The sequence below is a fragment of the Amia ocellicauda genome, chromosome 3 (genome assembly GCF_036373705.1).
Source record: "Amia ocellicauda isolate fAmiCal2 chromosome 3, fAmiCal2.hap1, whole genome shotgun sequence".
Taxonomy (NCBI): Eukaryota; Metazoa; Chordata; class Actinopteri; order Amiiformes; family Amiidae; genus Amia; species Amia ocellicauda.
In genome coordinates, this window is record NC_089852.1 from 2,442,478 (window position 1) to 2,460,943 (window position 18,466).

The window sequence follows — 18,466 nt, forward strand, 5'->3', positions numbered from 1 at the left end:
TCCCGGCACAGCTCCCCCGAGTCCCAGAGCTGCCTATGTCTGTCCTGTGTTCATCTCCGTGTGCAGTAGGTAAGTAACTCGAGGGCGAGTCCACTGCGGTGCGTGTGTCCAGACCGGACCCGGCGGGAGGCGCTGGCACAACCGGCGCTGGGGCTATGACCCGTTTACAGTGCCGGTCTTCCCGGTGGTCCACTTTAGCGTGGGTGTGCTCCTTCAGTGGGCTTCGTGGTTTTGTTTAGGGGGGAAAAGAGAAACTAAATGTCATTTACATTTCTTTTGATCTTTTTTGTTAAATGTTGTAGCACTGCTGTTGAAAAGCATTTTTTTTACATTAAAAATAACTCTAACGTGTGTTTATTTGACTTCATTGCGGTGGTTCTCCCCCTCGGGCGAGAGAGGAGGAGAATCTCGGCCTGCTTTTGGGTCTCCGTGGAGGAGTGGTTTAATGTTAATTTTATAAAACAAATATGACCACAAAAACACTCGACAAAAGAATAATTCTTCACACACTTTATCTATAAAGCATTTGGGACATGGATGAAATAAGAAACAGAAAAATCTTGCAGATTGATCAAATTTACAGAAACAAGGTTCTAAATGTAAGCTGTGCATATTTGTTTGAAAAGCACAATATTCAGAGCATTTAAGATCATTTAAAATATACAAAATGAATTTGGGATTTCTGTAAGGCACTATTTTGCATCATACACAAATCAACACTCCTGAAAATGAATAAACCTAAATCAAAAGGACATTTCATTCACATGTGGGAGCCTCGCATGATGTTGAGTGTAGGATATTCTGAGGTTCAGCATCTTTCTCTACAAGGCTGGCATTTCTCCACGAGAGCCTGCCGGTTAAACGTCCACATCCACACAGCAGGTCCAGGACACCGTGTTGACCTCATGACCGTGGTCCTGGGCAGAGGAGGCGTGGGACAGCATGCTCTCCTCACGTGTCTAAGCTCATGGTATAGAGGTTTGTCAATATGATCGGTTGAGACGAGCACTATAACCTTGCCAACTGAATACAGGAGGAGACACACCCAGCTGCCGGCCGCTGACCAGACTGAGCGCTGTGCGCTGTGGGAGGAGGAGAGGAGGGTCCCTGCTTTTCTGTAACTCAACAGCAGCTTAATATCACTTGCTTTAATAAGATAATTTTCAAATTATATTATTTTTTAGAGATTACTGCACACCTGTGACTTGCCCATGTCTTCCCTCTGAAGAGAATCTAATTGAGGTAGTAATAATAATTGCCCTATGAGTTCCAGTTCGATTTGTGCAGATTGGCTGGAAACCAACCTTAGAAAACATCCTCTTACACGAGTCAGCAGAGAACTTTGAACGTGTTAAGGCAGGGGTTTTCAAACCGGTCCTGGAGTACCCCCTGCCCTGCTCGTTTGTGTTCCAACCTAACCTTAATTAATTAACTGAATGGTAAATTGCTTTGTTAGGGAAATTAAGGATTCAATTAAGCAATTTAGACCTCAGTTGGAACAAAAACCAGCGGGGCCGGGGGTACTCCAGGACCGGTTTGAAAACCACTGTTAAGCCAATCCACAGCAGCAGGTTTGTTATTGTGTGAGTGTGTGTGTATTTTCTTATAATGACAATGACTTTAGGACAATGCCCACATTCTTAGAACTGATAATGAAATCTATAAATGCAGATCATTTACTGGCATTTTAATCCAGTGCAGACGGAATGGCCATGTTTGTCGTTGGGGGTGAGTTCTGTGAATGTGAATGCAGATGCCGATGTTTCTCCAGTTCTCCGGTGTCAGGGAAGCTCTGCGGACGGGCGCTGCAGGAGTGTGGCACGGGCTGCGGCTGCTCATGCTCCCTCCTGCGGTGAGCCCGGAGGCTGCCCGGCTGTCTGAAGACCTTACCGCAGTCGCTGCAGCTGTGGCTCTCCTGGCGGTGGATGCGCTGGTGCTTCCTCAGGTTCTCTGCCCCGTAGAAGCTCTTGCCGCAGGTGGCGCACTCATACGTCCTCCCCCCCTCGTGGTTCTTCCGGTGCCTCTGCAGCTGCTCCGGCAGCTTGAAGCTCCTGCCGCAGGCGTGGCACTCGTAGGGCGTGACCCCGGCGTGGATCAGCTGGTGCCGTTTGAGCCGCTCCTGCCGGTGGAAGCCCTTCCCGCAGATCTTGCAGGCGTAGGGCGTGGCCCCCGTGTGGATGCGCTGGTGCTTCTTGCAGTTCTCCCGCTCCTTGAAGCGCTTACCGCACTGCGGGCACTGGTGGGGCGTCTCCCGGGTGTGGACGCTTCTGTGGCGCTTCAGGCCCCCGGCGTTGCGGAACCGGCGGCCACACTGTGCGCAGGCGTAGGGGGCCTCACCAGTGTGGACGCGCTCGTGCCGCCGCAGGTGCTCCATGCGCCCGAAGCCTCTCCCGCACTGGGCGCACAGGCAGGACACCCCCTCCGTGTGGATCTTCTCGTGCCTCCTCAGGGCATCAGCGCCGCTGAAGTTCTTGGCGCACCAGTCACACCGATGCAGCCCGTCCCCCGTCCACTGGGTGGCCAGGTGCTCCTTCAGGTGCTCCCTCAGCTCTGCCGCCCTCCTGAAGCTGCGCTGGCACTTGCCACAGGCGTAGGAGGTCAGACCCGGGTGGCCCAGCTGGTGCCTCCTCAGCCGCTCCCTGTCCCTGAAGAGCTTCCCGCACTCGCCGCAGGGCAGGGTGGGCTCTCCGGTGTGCATGTGCTGGTGCCTCTTCAGGTGGTCCAGGCGGTTGAAGCCCCGCCCGCACTCAGAGCAGCGGTAGGCATCCCCCCCACCGTGTGTCTGCGCATGTCTCTTCAGCGTCCGTGCCGTCGTGAAACCCTTCCCACACTGGTCACACCGCCACACCCTCGGCCCCGCGGCTCCCCCCGGGCGCCCCGCACTCTCCCCTCCCGCCCCCGGGGCCCCGGCGGGACCCTCCTGGTGCGGCTCCTTCATGCGGTCTTTGTCTTCTGGTGCCAAGACAAAGCAGGCAGGGCAGCGAGACGCTTGTGATTCGTGTCCGCTACACAAAGCAGAGAGGGGAGAGAATCCATTACACCCAGTGCAGCCTGCCCCGGAGTCACAGTCTGCTAAATGGACACGATGGAGACAGTTATTCTGATTATACTGTGAAATTATAACTTAATAATAATGAAATGGAGTGGGTCAGATCTGCCCGGTGTGCTTCTGGTGTGAGTGTGAGTGTGAGTGAAATGCAGACTTCTGCTGCCCATAGACGTGGCTGAGGAGCACATGACCTCACGCAGTGGCGTCCACGGCTCCAAACGCGGAACTGGCCTCGCTTGTCTTGTCTCACTGTATGCACGTCAATCAGACACAGACACGGACACCTCGGTCCCCTCGCTGCAGCACCGAGCACTGTGACCAAGTCGTCTGTTGCCAATTAAGCCCCTCCGGATCCAGTCGCTGTTGTGTAAGCCCGACCCCCCCCGGGAGCATCCCTCCCACGACAGGACAGTGGAAGGCGGCGAGAAGATGCATGACCTCTCTTTACAAAGCCCTTACCTCCGCGGCGTCTGCAGTTAGTGTGCTCAGCTGCGCCGGGGCTCTCGCTTTGTGTCTGAACACTTTGTATCTGCACAGCTGCACACGGACACACACGCTACGGTGGCAGCTGTCGCTCAAATACAGCCCTTCGCCGCAGATGAAGCACGCATGCGCTTTCTTTACTCAACACCGGCACTGAACCCGTCTGCGCCAGCCTAGTTCCGACCCGGGTCGGATATGCCAGTGGGTTGGGGGTTTTGGAGACGGGGGTACCGGGTGTGAGGGGTGCGACTCTCACAGGCCTCTCTGTCTGCTCTCCCCCACACAGGGACTTACATCAGAACCAGCGACGGCAGGATCTTCGCGATCCGAGCGGCGGGGAAGGCCCGGCAGGGAGAGGAGAGCAGCAGCGCCTCTGCAGGTGAGAGACGACACCGCCTGCTGTTCACAACCACGGCAAACAGCCCAGCACGTCGACGCCCAGCTCGTTATCTGTTTCTGGTTTTGCACCTTGTTTTTAAGATCTTGCAGTCCAACGACTCACGAATGAATGTTCTTCCTGTCTGTGCGGTGACCTCACCGGCTCCGCGGTCTCCCGTGGTGACACTGCCCGTTTCTGTTCCCCCAGAGCTGCAGAGACCCTCCCCGGGGTCCCCCACTGACGGCGGGGACGGCTGCGAGTCCCCGGACGCGGCGCGGAAGCAGCTGACGCCGGACGGTCTGGCGCGGCCGCTCTCCCCGGACAGCCCCGAGATCCTCAGCGAGCTGCAGCAGTACGCCGCGGCCGCGGCCGCCAGGGAGACAGCAGGGGGGAAGCTGGAGCCGGCGGAGGAAGGGCGGGGGGACGTGCAGGGCGGCGGCCCGCAGGCACAGGGCCTGTCCACCAAGCAGCTGCTGGACCTGCATGGCCTGAACCCGGGGCCCAGCTTGGGCGGCCAGGCCCCGGGCGACGGGGGTCCGGGGGGCTCGGGGGCCACGGCGCTGGACCTGCGGGGGACCAAGCGCAAGTCGTCCACGCCCTCTGCGGAGGAGCGCCCCCACAAACAGCCCGCCGGCAAACGGACCTCGGTGCCCCTCCCTCTGCACGGCTACTCCCTCACCGGCGCCTACAGCCTGCCGCCCATGGGCCTCAACCCTGCCCTCCTGGGCTCCATGGCCCACCCCATGTTCATGGGCGGAGGGTCCCCGTACTTCCAGACCGGCCAGCTGGGGGACCCCCGGCTCATGTTCCCGGTGAGCGACCCATTCGGCCTGGCGGGCGGCCTGCCCAGCTCTTCCTCCTCCGCCTCCTCTTCCTCCACCACCTCCACCTCATCCTCCGCAGCCACCGCCTCGGCCTCCCTGCCTCCCTTCATGCTCGGCCCCGGCATGGCCGGCATGCTCCCTGGCTTCTCCCTGCCCTACGGCCAGCCCCTGCTGCCCGAGCCCCGGATGTACTCCGCCCCGCTGCTCCCCGGAGGCCTCCCCGCCACGCCGGGCCCCGCCGGCTCCAGCTTCCTGCCCCACTTCTCCTCGGCGGGGCTCCTGGGGGCCACGCTACAGCAGCCCGACTCGCAGGTGGTCTCGGAGAGCGGGGGCAGCAGCTCGGACGATGACGTGATCGAGGTGACGGGACAGTGAGGGGCTGCGGGAGACGGGGGGGCAGGGGAGCTGGAACTCCACGGAGACGAGGCCTTCACTGATTCGTCGTGGGAGACGAGTGCCTCCCCCGCCTCCCCGGCACTCCTGGACAACGAAACAAATCCTAATGCTGAATATCTTATTTAAGAAAGAGAGGGAGGGAGCAGGAGAGGGGATCCTTAAATGGCAGCCGTGTGGAAACGGCCAGGGGCTTCTTGTGCCGCCCCCCTACTGACGAAGCCCCGGTCAGGCTTGGACCTGCAGAGACCCTCCCTTCCCCCGGGGGCCTGTCTGCGAGGAAGAGGCCGACGGGTCACCTGCGGGCGTCTTACTTTGTGAACCGTTTGCGTCTCCCCAGCAGGCGGCCGAGATCGGGGGCAGTTGGGTAGTTAGTGTGTAGACTGTAGCAGCACCTGCTGTGCTCCTGGTTATTTCGGGAGGGAAAAGAAACTGAACAAAAACAAACCACAAAAAAACTAAACTCAACGAATGTATTTTTCTTGTCAGCCTTTACTGATGAACTTGGGGCTGAGCTGCCGGTATTATTATGGGAAGGGTCATCTTATTTTTATCGTTTAATAAAATCGGGGGGGCGGGAGGTCTGACAGAGACTTCGCACATCAGTTGCCTTGTTCCGTCTCACCGAATGTGTCCCGTGAGGAGGAGCTTCGGCAGCGACAGCCAGGCATGAGACGGACTCTGGAGAGAGGCTCCACAGCTCACAGCATTACGCCCATTGTCTTACAAACAAACTAGAAAAAAAAAAAAAAAGACGGACTTTCCACGCGCGGGGAAGCGGTCCACACACAACGAAGTGTCCCTTGTGATTCCTCCCCGGCTTTAGGGTCTGTGTTCAGTGTCTGTCGCGTTCTGTCCGCCGCACGTTCAGAGTCTCCGTTCCCCAGTTCATCCCCTTGGGGCCGGAGAGAGAGTGGGTCGAATTCCCGGTATTTCGCGGATCCTGTGCCAAACTCTCCGCGGATCACACGCCAGTCTGGTTAGCAGCCCGACCGGTGCAGGTCAGAGGTGAACAGATGTCCCACATGAACGGTTCCCACATGAAATCGGAGTTCTTTTTAACTTTATTCATTGGTTAGGGGGGAAAAAACAAAGGGATTTAATTTAAATGTAATGAAATTGTGTGTATCCAGAGACCCAGACGATATCTGTGCTTCCAAAACGTCTCGCCCGAAGGTCACGGGTCGTGAACCGATCAGCTGCCACCACAGACCGCATCGCTCCATAACACGGTTTCATTGCGTGTCTCGATTATCACAAATTTACAAACCGTACAAAGCAGACTCGCTCCCTTCCCTGCCTACTGTTCCCTTCCAGATGTTCCATATGTGCAGTAATTCCCTTTATATACCCAGTGCCGAGAATACAGGTGTTCTGTGTAGGCAGTAAAAATGTATTGATGTTCGTCCCCCCCTTTATACCAGGATGTCGGTTTACTTGTTACGATGTACGGATTTTCCACATTAATGTATTTATGATGGTGGATATTTATTCTTTTTTTAATATCATTTTTTAATGTTGATTAGGTTTCAGTGTTGGCCGTAGCAGTCCGTGTGAGGGAGCAGTATCTGACCAAAGTGTAAATGCGGAAAATCAGGACCAATGTCCGAGCTCGGCGAGAGAGAGAGCGCTCGACTCGCTTACCCTTTTAAAGAGTGGCTTCCGATGCCGTTTTATTTATTTCACACTCCTTTTAAAAATTACTTTTTGTGCTCGTACAGAGTATCTCTGAACTAGGACGCGTCACTGCCATAAACTGGTCTGGACAGACTCCCAGAGTGGTCTGTCACTAAGGTCTTGGGCCCCCTGGGTCCACACTGCATTGTGGGAGAGGGCCGCTCTGTGCACTTGCCCAGCAGAGAAGTCTGTGTTTTAATAATGTCTGAAGTGATAGACTGGCGTTTGAAGCTCACCCGCCCTTCAGAACATTAGCTGTGATCGTCAAGTGTCACCCGGGTTTTAAAAAACCAACCAACCAGCCAACAAACTAAAGCTGCCAAAGTTGGGCATCAGCTATGGAGAGGTGCTTTACGTTTGGGTTGAACTGTGTGTGTCCCATGTCTGCCAATGGTATAATTTTAGCAAACTCGAGATGCGTGACCGTAGATCAGGACAGCAGTGGAATGGTTTGGCAGAAACTTCCTGTGGTGCTGGGGAAGAGCATCCAAACGCAGCTAGAGAACTGGCGCTCTCTCTCGCGCAGTGACGTCCGATTGGCAGCAGGCCCCGGGCAGTACTGTGGATCGTGTGAAAACAAATATACACGCAGTCATTGGGGTTGGTTAAAACCACACTCGGCACCGGGAGGTCGGGCATCAGTGACGCTGAGATTCATCCGAGTGTCAGTGATCCATCGGTCAGTTCCCCTTCAGTTCAGGACTGGTTTTATTCTCTCGTCTGTATCTGTTGACCGGTGTTGATGAATTGTGATTCGGGTCTGTTCTCAATCCGCGTTAAAAAACGCAAAAATCTCATCGATCGCTCCTGTGTCGAGTGTAGTCATCCTTTCTTTGGTTGTGCTTTCTGTTGTGCGTTTTTTGTTTTTATCAGACCCTAAAATTAACGTCTTTATCCGACGGTTGTTTTGTCGAAATAATAATACGGGCTTCCTAATGACGACGATATCATTTCTAAAGATCACAATTATTTGCACTGAGAACGAAGCTCTTCAGCGGAGGTATCGCATGTGTCCCGTGGGGAACTGGCTTTTATTTATTGTTTTGAAATGATATTCAATTCCCTTCAGGAGCGTGACCTCGAGTTACCGCGTCCCTGCCTTGACCCCCGTCCGTCTGTCCTGTAACCACAGTGAAGAAACTAAGTGGGCGTCCGTGTCTGAAGTGGAGACTGTCCTTTGACCTTTGAACTTCTGTGTTGAATACGTTGATTTCTGTCTATATGACGATCAAGCTGCAGCCTCCGTTCGGTGGTGTATTTCATGAGGAGAATAACTATCTTCATTGCTGACGTGATGTGTTACTAAACCAGAAACAAAACAAAACGAGGAAACTAGAACTGTCCAGAGAGAAACTTGGTGTTAATGAATTGCAGTGGCAGACAGCACTCATTCATTTGAAGGGAAGGAAGGTGTAAGTATTAGATCCTGTTCAGATTTTGTTTTCCTTTCGCTACTGTTGGCTGACTCTGTAAAAGACAATGTTTTGGTTTTTTTAAGTTTTCTACCACATCATCTATCGGATAATTATTACTTCTAGAAGCCTTAGATTATCATTAGCTATGCAAGAGTTCCGTTCAGTTATTTTTCAAGGAGATGAAAAGAAAAAGTGCTTTTTTTTTTTTTGGTAACTGATCATACTATGACATAATCAAATGAGAAAACCAACGTCAAAAGAAAAAGGACGTGAGAGTGGACTCCGCGTCTGTCTGGACCAGAGATCGGCCGCTGTCTGTTCGCCCATGATGCGTAGCTTCTCCAAAGACCACGGAGGGGCGGCGCCGACGCTCTTTCGGTTCTGGTCTGTGTTGACGTGCGCTGCTGTGTGGTGTGTGTCGTGAAGCGGGGGCTTCGGGGGGAGATGTGCAGGGAGTGGAGAACACCGGGGGGTGCCTGAAGCGTCCTGGGTGAGATGCGGTCGAGTGGGGGGGAAGCGAAGGTCCCTCGTGTCCAACTGTGGCTCCCCACGCGTCACTGTCGTGGTTGGGGGCCTTGGTCTCATCTTTCGCACACTGGGTTATGCCGTGACCTTTGACCTCTCCCCTCTATAGTCGCCTTACACTACTCCTGACCCCGGCCCAGGACCCCGCTCCCCACTGGGGCTGCAGTGCGTGCCAGTGCAAAGGGAGCACCCGGCCCTTCCACCCAGATTCCTCTTCTTGTTCCAATTGGATCGTAATAACTGATTATCTGTCTACACACGCACACATACACACATGACCCCCACCATTAGAATAAACCAGTCTTCCCAATGAGCGACATGTCCAGTGTGCGTTCGATTGACTTTAAAAGCACAGCTGCTCCCGGCACAGCTCCCCCGAGTCCCAGAGCTGCCTATGTCTGTCCTGTGTTCATCTCCGTGTGCAGTAGGTAAGTAACTCGAGGGCGAGTCCACTGCGGTGCGTGTGTCCAGACCGGACCCGGCGGGAGGCGCTGGCACAACCGGCGCTGGGGCTATGACCCGTTTACAGTGCCGGTCTTCCCGGTGGTCCACTTTAGCGTGGGTGTGCTCCTTCAGTGGGCTTCGTGGTTTTGTTTAGGGGGGAAAAGAGAAACTAAATGTCATTTACATTTCTTTTGATCTTTTTTGTTAAATGTTGTAGCACTGCTGTTGAAAAGCATTTTTTTTACATTAAAAATAACTCTAACGTGTGTTTATTTGACTTCATTGCGGTGGTTCTCCCCCTCGGGCGAGAGAGGAGGAGAATCTCGGCCTGCTTTTGGGTCTCCGTGGAGGAGTGGTTTAATGTTAATTTTATAAAACAAATATGACCACAAAAACACTCGACAAAAGAATAATTCTTCACACACTTTATCTATAAAGCATTTGGGACATGGATGAAATAAGAAACAGAAAAATCTTGCAGATTGATCAAATTTACAGAAACAAGGTTCTAAATGTAAGCTGTGCATATTTGTTTGAAAAGCACAATATTCAGAGCATTTAAGATCATTTAAAATATACAAAATGAATTTGGGATTTCTGTAAGGCACTATTTTGCATCATACACAAATCAACACTCCTGAAAATGAATAAACCTAAATCAAAAGGACATTTCATTCACATGTGGGAGCCTCGCATGATGTTGAGTGTAGGATATTCTGAGGTTCAGCATCTTTCTCTACAAGGCTGGCATTTCTCCACGAGAGCCTGCCGGTTAAACGTCCACATCCACACAGCAGGTCCAGGACACCGTGTTGACCTCATGACCGTGGTCCTGGGCAGAGGAGGCGTGGGACAGCATGCTCTCCTCACGTGTCTAAGCTCATGGTATAGAGGTTTGTCAATATGATCGGTTGAGACGAGCACTATAACCTTGCCAACTGAATACAGGAGGAGACACACCCAGCTGCCGGCCGCTGACCAGACTGAGCGCTGTGCGCTGTGGGAGGAGGAGAGGAGGGTCCCTGCTTTTCTGTAACTCAACAGCAGCTTAATATCACTTGCTTTAATAAGATAATTTTCAAATTATATTATTTTTTAGAGATTACTGCACACCTGTGACTTGCCCATGTCTTCCCTCTGAAGAGAATCTAATTGAGGTAGTAATAATAATTGCCCTATGAGTTCCAGTTCGATTTGTGCAGATTGGCTGGAAACCAACCTTAGAAAACATCCTCTTACACGAGTCAGCAGAGAACTTTGAACGTGTTAAGGCAGGGGTTTTCAAACCGGTCCTGGAGTACCCCCTGCCCTGCTCGTTTGTGTTCCAACCTAACCTTAATTAATTAACTGAATGGTAAATTGCTTTGTTAGGGAAATTAAGGATTCAATTAAGCAATTTAGACCTCAGTTGGAACAAAAACCAGCGGGGCCGGGGGTACTCCAGGACCGGTTTGAAAACCACTGTTAAGCCAATCCACAGCAGCAGGTTTGTTATTGTGTGAGTGTGTGTGTATTTTCTTATAATGACAATGACTTTAGGACAATGCCCACATTCTTAGAACTGATAATGAAATCTATAAATGCAGATCATTTACTGGCATTTTAATCCAGTGCAGACGGAATGGCCATGTTTGTCGTTGGGGGTGAGTTCTGTGAATGTGAATGCAGATGCCGATGTTTCTCCAGTTCTCCGGTGTCAGGGAAGCTCTGCGGACGGGCGCTGCAGGAGTGTGGCACGGGCTGCGGCTGCTCATGCTCCCTCCTGCGGTGAGCCCGGAGGCTGCCCGGCTGTCTGAAGACCTTACCGCAGTCGCTGCAGCTGTGGCTCTCCTGGCGGTGGATGCGCTGGTGCTTCCTCAGGTTCTCTGCCCCGTAGAAGCTCTTGCCGCAGGTGGCGCACTCATACGTCCTCCCCCCCTCGTGGTTCTTCCGGTGCCTCTGCAGCTGCTCCGGCAGCTTGAAGCTCCTGCCGCAGGCGTGGCACTCGTAGGGCGTGACCCCGGCGTGGATCAGCTGGTGCCGTTTGAGCCGCTCCTGCCGGTGGAAGCCCTTCCCGCAGATCTTGCAGGCGTAGGGCGTGGCCCCCGTGTGGATGCGCTGGTGCTTCTTGCAGTTCTCCCGCTCCTTGAAGCGCTTACCGCACTGCGGGCACTGGTGGGGCGTCTCCCGGGTGTGGACGCTTCTGTGGCGCTTCAGGCCCCCGGCGTTGCGGAACCGGCGGCCACACTGTGCGCAGGCGTAGGGGGCCTCACCAGTGTGGACGCGCTCGTGCCGCCGCAGGTGCTCCATGCGCCCGAAGCCTCTCCCGCACTGGGCGCACAGGCAGGACACCCCCTCCGTGTGGATCTTCTCGTGCCTCCTCAGGGCATCAGCGCCGCTGAAGTTCTTGGCGCACCAGTCACACCGATGCAGCCCGTCCCCCGTCCACTGGGTGGCCAGGTGCTCCTTCAGGTGCTCCCTCAGCTCTGCCGCCCTCCTGAAGCTGCGCTGGCACTTGCCACAGGCGTAGGAGGTCAGACCCGGGTGGCCCAGCTGGTGCCTCCTCAGCCGCTCCCTGTCCCTGAAGAGCTTCCCGCACTCGCCGCAGGGCAGGGTGGGCTCTCCGGTGTGCATGTGCTGGTGCCTCTTCAGGTGGTCCAGGCGGTTGAAGCCCCGCCCGCACTCAGAGCAGCGGTAGGCATCCCCCCCACCGTGTGTCTGCGCATGTCTCTTCAGCGTCCGTGCCGTCGTGAAACCCTTCCCACACTGGTCACACCGCCACACCCTCGGCCCCGCGGCTCCCCCCGGGCGCCCCGCACTCTCCCCTCCCGCCCCCGGGGCCCCGGCGGGACCCTCCTGGTGCGGCTCCTTCATGCGGTCTTTGTCTTCTGGTGCCAAGACAAAGCAGGCAGGGCAGCGAGACGCTTGTGATTCGTGTCCGCTACACAAAGCAGAGAGGGGAGAGAATCCATTACACCCAGTGCAGCCTGCCCCGGAGTCACAGTCTGCTAAATGGACACGATGGAGACAGTTATTCTGATTATACTGTGAAATTATAACTTAATAATAATGAAATGGAGTGGGTCAGATCTGCCCGGTGTGCTTCTGGTGTGAGTGTGAGTGTGAGTGAAATGCAGACTTCTGCTGCCCATAGACGTGGCTGAGGAGCACATGACCTCACGCAGTGGCGTCCACGGCTCCAAACGCGGAACTGGCCTCGCTTGTCTTGTCTCACTGTATGCACGTCAATCAGACACAGACACGGACACCTCGGTCCCCTCGCTGCAGCACCGAGCACTGTGACCAAGTCGTCTGTTGCCAATTAAGCCCCTCCGGATCCAGTCGCTGTTGTGTAAGCCCGACCCCCCCCGGGAGCATCCCTCCCACGACAGGACAGTGGAAGGCGGCGAGAAGATGCATGACCTCTCTTTACAAAGCCCTTACCTCCGCGGCGTCTGCAGTTAGTGTGCTCAGCTGCGCCGGGGCTCTCGCTTTGTGTCTGAACACTTTGTATCTGCACAGCTGCACACGGACACACACGCTACGGTGGCAGCTGTCGCTCAAATACAGCCCTTCGCCGCAGATGAAGCACGCATGCGCTTTCTTTACTCAACACCGGCACTGAACCCGTCTGCTGCTCACCCCACCGCTTCCAGACGCAGGGGGCCAATGGTGGCGCAGATCTGCTGAATTCCACCGATCCTATTGGTGGAACCGCGCAGAACTGCCGAAATCTGCGCTACACGAACATAGAGAATGACCAATCACAGTCCTCCGCGGCCGCGCTACCCAATCAGCTTCCTCGGACAATATGGCGTATTTTGTATAACAATTGTTTATTGTTATGGACTTGTTACAACTACTTTTTAACCAACACTGAAACGGTATAGTATACAGATGCGGTGCATTCAAATCCTGAGGAAACGGGGGCACACATGGGTCATATTGTGCGCAGACTCGGTGCAGAATGACACAAGTCTGCGCAGCGTCAACGTTGCCCTGGCTACCATGACTAAGTGATGATGTCACAATCGGACACTAGTTAGATTTCCGGTCATTAAAGCTCATTGTCACTTCTGATCTGGAAAAAGAAGAAGAAGACGGTATGGCCTTTTATTCTCCTGTAAATATAGCCTATGGGTTTCAATGTGTTATTTCAGTGGTGCTCAACAACAACCCTGTTGTTTTTTGTTCCAACCGAGCTCTCAGTTACTTAATTGAACCCTTAATTGAACTAATTAAGTAATTGAGAGCTCAGTTGGAACAAGAACCAGCAGGATAGGGGCTCCTCCAGGACGAGGATTGAGAACCGCTGTATTATTTATTCAGTGTATCTAAATTAAAACATTATATCACAAAAGTAGATAAAAACCTAACAACATGCACTAATAGGTCTGCAAATACTATTGGGAATAATGTTCATGCGACTGATATATTTTATTATATGTGACAATATTTATATGTTGATTTTTTTTTTTTTTTTTTTTTCAATTTAGAAAAGCATGCCAGACGTGGAGAGTTGATTGTCCAGCCTGGCGACTCCAGAGCTGGTCAAGGGAACGCCACTGGGAGCACAGACCCAGAGAATCCAAACTGGCTGGCACACGTATTGACATGGATTGATTCGGGACTGAGTTTTACTGAGATGCTTTACGTGAGTCAATAAATAAATACTCAGTTTGTATTGCAATAAGATGTGATAAATACTGTTCTCTTGTGGAGCTAATCCAGTCTTTCTCCTTCTCACACCAAGACCCCACACTTTAGAGAAGTGGACTGCTGACTGATGATTGTTTTAATGTCTAGAGGCACACTTAAATGCCTAGAAGTATTTTTCCTAATTTTGCCTTTGCTTTTTTTTAGCAAGAACTTCTGTGGGGTTGCAACAGCAACAATGAGACCCAGGGGAATGGACCATCAACCCATACGTTGGTCTCCATTGAGGAACTGAATCAATTCCGGTCAGGGGTGAAAATCATGTTTAATAATACTGTTGCACTGTGTTTGGTGGGGGGGTGTAGGCCATCATTAGCTTTGCAAGTGTTTGTCTCAACAAGCATCAGCCACAGGTTTCAGAAAGTATTGGCCAGTTGTAACCAATGACTCCACAGTGTTCTCTGCACAACCTCACTGGCCTGATGCCAGTGTTTATTAAGGCTACATTCTCCAAGAATAAAAGTGATTTGTGGTGGATGTAGAGAAAATGAGATTGACTGCAAAACTGTCTCACACAGACATCAAGGTCAGTTGCTGGCTGAAGCCAGGGCAGAGCTGGAGGAAGTGAAGAAAGACAGGGATGCTCTGAAACAGGAAGAAAAAGCTCTGACTGAGAGGCTGGAAGCGAACCAGCAGGAATTCGAGGTATCCAGGCAGTTCGTGCCTCGGGGAGCACACCGGGATTAGGGGGCTGATGTAGGAAGAGGCTGTAGCCTTGACTCTGGGCTTCTCAGCACTTTCACAGTGATATGTACTGTTAAACTAAATGAAAAGGAGCACACTTACCCACAGAGTGTAATGTTGACGCACTGAAGATAACTGTGATGTCACACTTTAGTGTATAGAATTGGGTCTACTTTGCGTTCATTGTAGTCTGTTTTTGAATGTAAAGATTGTGAAGATGCTGCCACTCGGCAAAGCAGATGTTCTGTGAAAGCTCACATCCTAACAAGTGACAGCTTTTATACAAGCATCCTTTCTCCCCACCCGCCCAGGCCCAGCTCGATGCACAGAAGAAGGAGATTGTAAAGGTCACTGAGGAGCTAAAGAAAGCTAGAGTTGTGGACCAAGTGCGATGCAACGTCTTGCTTTCTAGGCAGGAGGTAATCAAGCAGCTCTCTAAAGACCTTGACAGGGAGAAAATGATCAACCGTACTCTTGGGGAAATTATGCAGAAAAAGAGAAGCGTTCCCCGGTGAAGACGCTCATTTCTGAGTCGAAGGCAGAGCCGAAAGTGTGCCAGCTGGAATCAGATTCGGAAGATGCAAACTCTGCCGAGAGGGCTGAGTGAGGTGAGTCCTGCCCTTTGCACTGTGCCCTGGACTGGATTACAAAGTAGTTAATATGATCCAAACGGCCTGATCTAACTAACAATGTCCTACGCTGTTTCTTCACTGGTCCAGCTGCGTCAACCCTCAAAGCTCTCTGTCTCTCTGCTGCTGCGTTTGTTCCGAGATCCCTGCATGCACATGACACTATATATATATCTTGTGTTATCAACTGGCTGATAGCATAGACCGAACACTCAACTGTACTTTACATGCAAAACTAAAAAGCCTTCATTTAGAGGTAATACAAAACAGCAAGCTCAAACAGGAGCACGCCTCAACACATCCCTGCCTGGTAGCTTGGCATCCAAATGGGCTGGATGGGAGTGGAATGATTGTGCAGGAGGTGTGAGAGAGGTCTGGGCACACTTCACAATACTGTCATGCCTTAGGGTATCTCTAGCAGTCTTCTAGGGAAGTTTTGCATTGACTACGATCCAACATGAAGTGCACTGTTGCTGATTGTGTGTCTGATTGCTCACCTGCAGGACGAGAGGGCTGGCAGGACTGCAGCGGACCAGAACTAATGTCCGAAACTTGGAGAGGATGGGACTCGGGAAAGTGATCAGGTGAGACTGACTTTCAACTCGGTTTGGTTTCCCCAGACCTTGATTGGCAGCAACGATAGATTTATGATTTATGATGAGGTTTACAGAGTCCTGGATAAGTGCTGCTGAAGATCTGTAGTGAAAGTATGAAAATAAAAGCCCTCTAGCACTGGGCTTGTCTTTGATCTACAGCTTCCTCCTTTTAGAAAAGTTTTGGGGGGTTAGCTCTTGTGAAGGATGAGTTGTGAGGACTCACGTGCAGCTCACGTCTGCGGATCTGTCCCAAACTGTGAACACTGGAAGAGCCCTGTGGTCTCAGCAGTGGGATGTGTAATTAGCTATCTAATGTGGTGCTTTTTGCCTTCCAGGTCTTTTTCCATCGCAGTGGGAGAGCAAGCAGTGGCAGAAAATCCTTCTCCCGGCTTGAAAGAGCAATGGAGGGAGTTAGTTGTGAAGGAGGAGAGAAGGGAAGGCTAGAGCCTGTGTAACACTATTACACTGCACTTGACATGGTTATTAAAACATATAAGCATGTATGCATGTGCGTGTATATTTAATACATTGAGTTAATTAATATCTTCAACATGAATCACACAATTGTGCAGAGTGGCCACATATACGGGGTTAAAGTAAGAAAGCATAAGAAGAAACGGTTTTGCAGTTATTCAGATTGATCATGACACTTAAATACATGTTGCCTGTGTACCAGATACCTGCTCTTTATGAGCAGCAGCTCATTCAATACAGCGTTTCTGTCAGAGCTGTCTGTGAGAGTAAAACTAGGTGGATTCACAGCATTGAGACTTGCACTGACACACAGGCTACGGCACAGAGGACAGGACGGACAGACGTGCTGTACTGAGTGACCCAGGCGGCTCGTACACAACGGGTATCTGGGCTGATATAGTGAACATGGACTGTTTTATGCAAAGTTGTGTGATTAATATATTAATTAATTCAATGTATTAGATACACCGATCAGGCATAACATTATGACCACTGACAGGTGAAGTGAATAACACTGATAATCTCGATATCATGGCACCTGTCAGTGGGTGGGATATATTAGGCAGCAAGTGAACATTTTGTCCTCAAAGTTGATGTGTTAGAAGCAGGAAAAATGGGCAGCGTGAGGATCTGAGCGACTTTGACAAGGGCCAAATTGTGATGGCTAGATGACTGGGTCAGATCATCTCCAAAACTGCAGCTCTTGTGGGGTGTTCCCGGTCTGCAGTGGTCAGTACCGATCAAAAGTGTCCAAGGAAGGAAAAGCGGTTACCCGGTGACAGGGTCATGGGCGGCCAAGGCTCACTGATGCACGTGGGGAGCGAAGGCTGGCCCGTGTGGTCCGATCCAACAGACGAGCTACTGTAGCTCAAATTGCTGAAAAAGTGAATGCTGGTTCTGATAGAAAGGTGTCAGAACACACAGTGCATCGCAGTTTGTTGCGTATGGGGCCGCGTAGCCGCAGACCAGTCAGGGTGCCCATGCTGACCCCTGTCCACTGCCGAAAGCGCCTACAATGGGCACGTGAGCATCAGAACTGGACCACGGAGCAATGGAAGAAGGTGGCCTGGTCTGATGAATCACGGGTTCAAGGTGTTGACTTGGCCTCCAAATTCCCCAGATCTCAATTCAATTGAGCATCTGTGGGATGTGCTGGACAAACAAGTCCGATCCATGGAGGCCCCACCTCGCAACTTACAGGACTTAAAGGATCTGCTGCTAACGTCTTGGTGCCAGATACCACAGCACACCTTCAGAGGTCTAGTGGAGTCCATGCCTCGACGGGTCAGGGCTGTTTTGGCGGCAAAAGGGGGACCTACACAATATTAGGCAGGTGGTCATAATGTTATGGCTGATCGGTGTATACGCACATGCATACATGCTTATATGTTTTAATAACCGTGTCAAGTGCAGTGTAATAGTGTTACACAGGCTCTAGCCTTCCCTTCTCTCCTCCTTCACAACGAACTCCCTCCGTTGCTCTTTCAAACCTGCAGGGCAGAGGGAGGCGGACCCTCAGAGGCTGTGAGGCCTGACTGGTGGAAAGCGGACTCCTCTTCTCTGCAATTCGATTGGATAGATATAAAGACTCCCCGGGGTTGTGTTGCGAGTCACAGGCCTGCTCCAGCTCTGGGCCTGGCCCCTGAGTATCACAGCCGATGGCTTGGGGTCTGTTGGACTTGGTGTCAGGACAGAGTCACCTGCAACATCGGGGTCATTGTGCAATTTTTGCAGGCGCTGTTGGACCAGGGCAACCGTCCCTATCCAGGCTCAATGTGTATCTAACGGTCATATCCATGTGCCACGCCCGGATTGATTGAGAGCCCCAACGGCAAAGATCCTGTATTTCAACAAGATAGTCAATTCCGCCTATTTAACATTGGAACTTCTGTTGAAACGGTGCATTATGGGAGTAACAAAGAGTTTCTCCCTATCTATATAATGGAAAACCTGCCTTATTTAATATTCAAAGCTTTCTTTTTAAAAAACAATTGCATTTTTTACCATGATGCACCTGGATCATACACATACCAGTTATTATTTCAACAGCAATGTTTTTACCTGCCTGAGTAGCGGCTTCATGAATATTCATGACCACATCAAGCCTGAGGCCTGGTTTGGTTGCGATAAACGGGTGACAGATCGGCGGCAACTCACCATACGAGAGAGCGTGTGGGTTATTATTTTTATTATTAATAA

The 18,466-nt window shown here is 51.9% G+C and overlaps 3 protein-coding genes across 3 annotated transcripts; 1 reads left to right on the top strand and 2 right to left on the bottom strand.

Annotated features, from left to right (window-relative positions):
• Window positions 1-274: 274 nt before the first annotated feature.
• On the bottom strand, window positions 275-3,648 carry LOC136731758 (zinc finger protein 135-like). Its single transcript, XM_066697708.1, has 2 exons — window positions 3,509-3,648; window positions 275-3,005 (listed from the first exon to the last, which is right to left on the bottom strand). Exon 2 carries the CDS (start codon window positions 2,936-2,938, stop codon window positions 1,688-1,690), a length of 1,251 nt encoding a protein of 416 aa, XP_066553805.1. The 5' UTR covers window positions 2,939-3,005; window positions 3,509-3,648; the 3' UTR covers window positions 275-1,687.
• A 79-nt stretch (window positions 3,649-3,727) lies between these two features.
• On the top strand, window positions 3,728-9,455 carry LOC136746954 (helicase ARIP4-like). The gene is made up of 3 exons (XM_066699863.1): window positions 3,728-3,737; window positions 3,819-3,911; window positions 4,119-9,455. The coding sequence occupies exons 1-3, from the start codon at window positions 3,728-3,730 to the stop codon at window positions 5,108-5,110; spliced, it is 1,095 nt and encodes a 364-aa protein (XP_066555960.1). The 3' UTR covers window positions 5,111-9,455.
• An 83-nt stretch (window positions 9,456-9,538) lies between these two features.
• Window positions 9,539-13,095, bottom strand: LOC136731742 (zinc finger protein 135). The gene is made up of 2 exons (XM_066697707.1): window positions 12,613-13,095; window positions 9,539-12,109 (listed from the first exon to the last, which is right to left on the bottom strand). Exon 2 carries the CDS (start codon window positions 12,040-12,042, stop codon window positions 10,792-10,794), a length of 1,251 nt encoding a protein of 416 aa, XP_066553804.1. The 5' UTR covers window positions 12,043-12,109; window positions 12,613-13,095; the 3' UTR covers window positions 9,539-10,791.
• Between the last annotated feature and the right edge of the window lie 5,371 nt (window positions 13,096-18,466).

Excerpts from the sequence above, each read along its gene's own strand:
- LOC136731758 (XM_066697708.1), bottom strand. The coding sequence starts at position 2,938 with ATGAAGGAGCCGCACCAGGAGGGTCCCGCCGGGGCCCCGGGGGCGGGA.
- LOC136746954 (XM_066699863.1), top strand. Across the intron at positions 3,912-4,118 it reads GAGCAGCAGCGCCTCTGCAG|AGCTGCAGAGACCCTCCCCG; the intron begins GTGAGAGACGAC and ends CTGTTCCCCCAG.
- LOC136731742 (XM_066697707.1), bottom strand. The coding sequence starts at position 12,042 with ATGAAGGAGCCGCACCAGGAGGGTCCCGCCGGGGCCCCGGGGGCGGGA.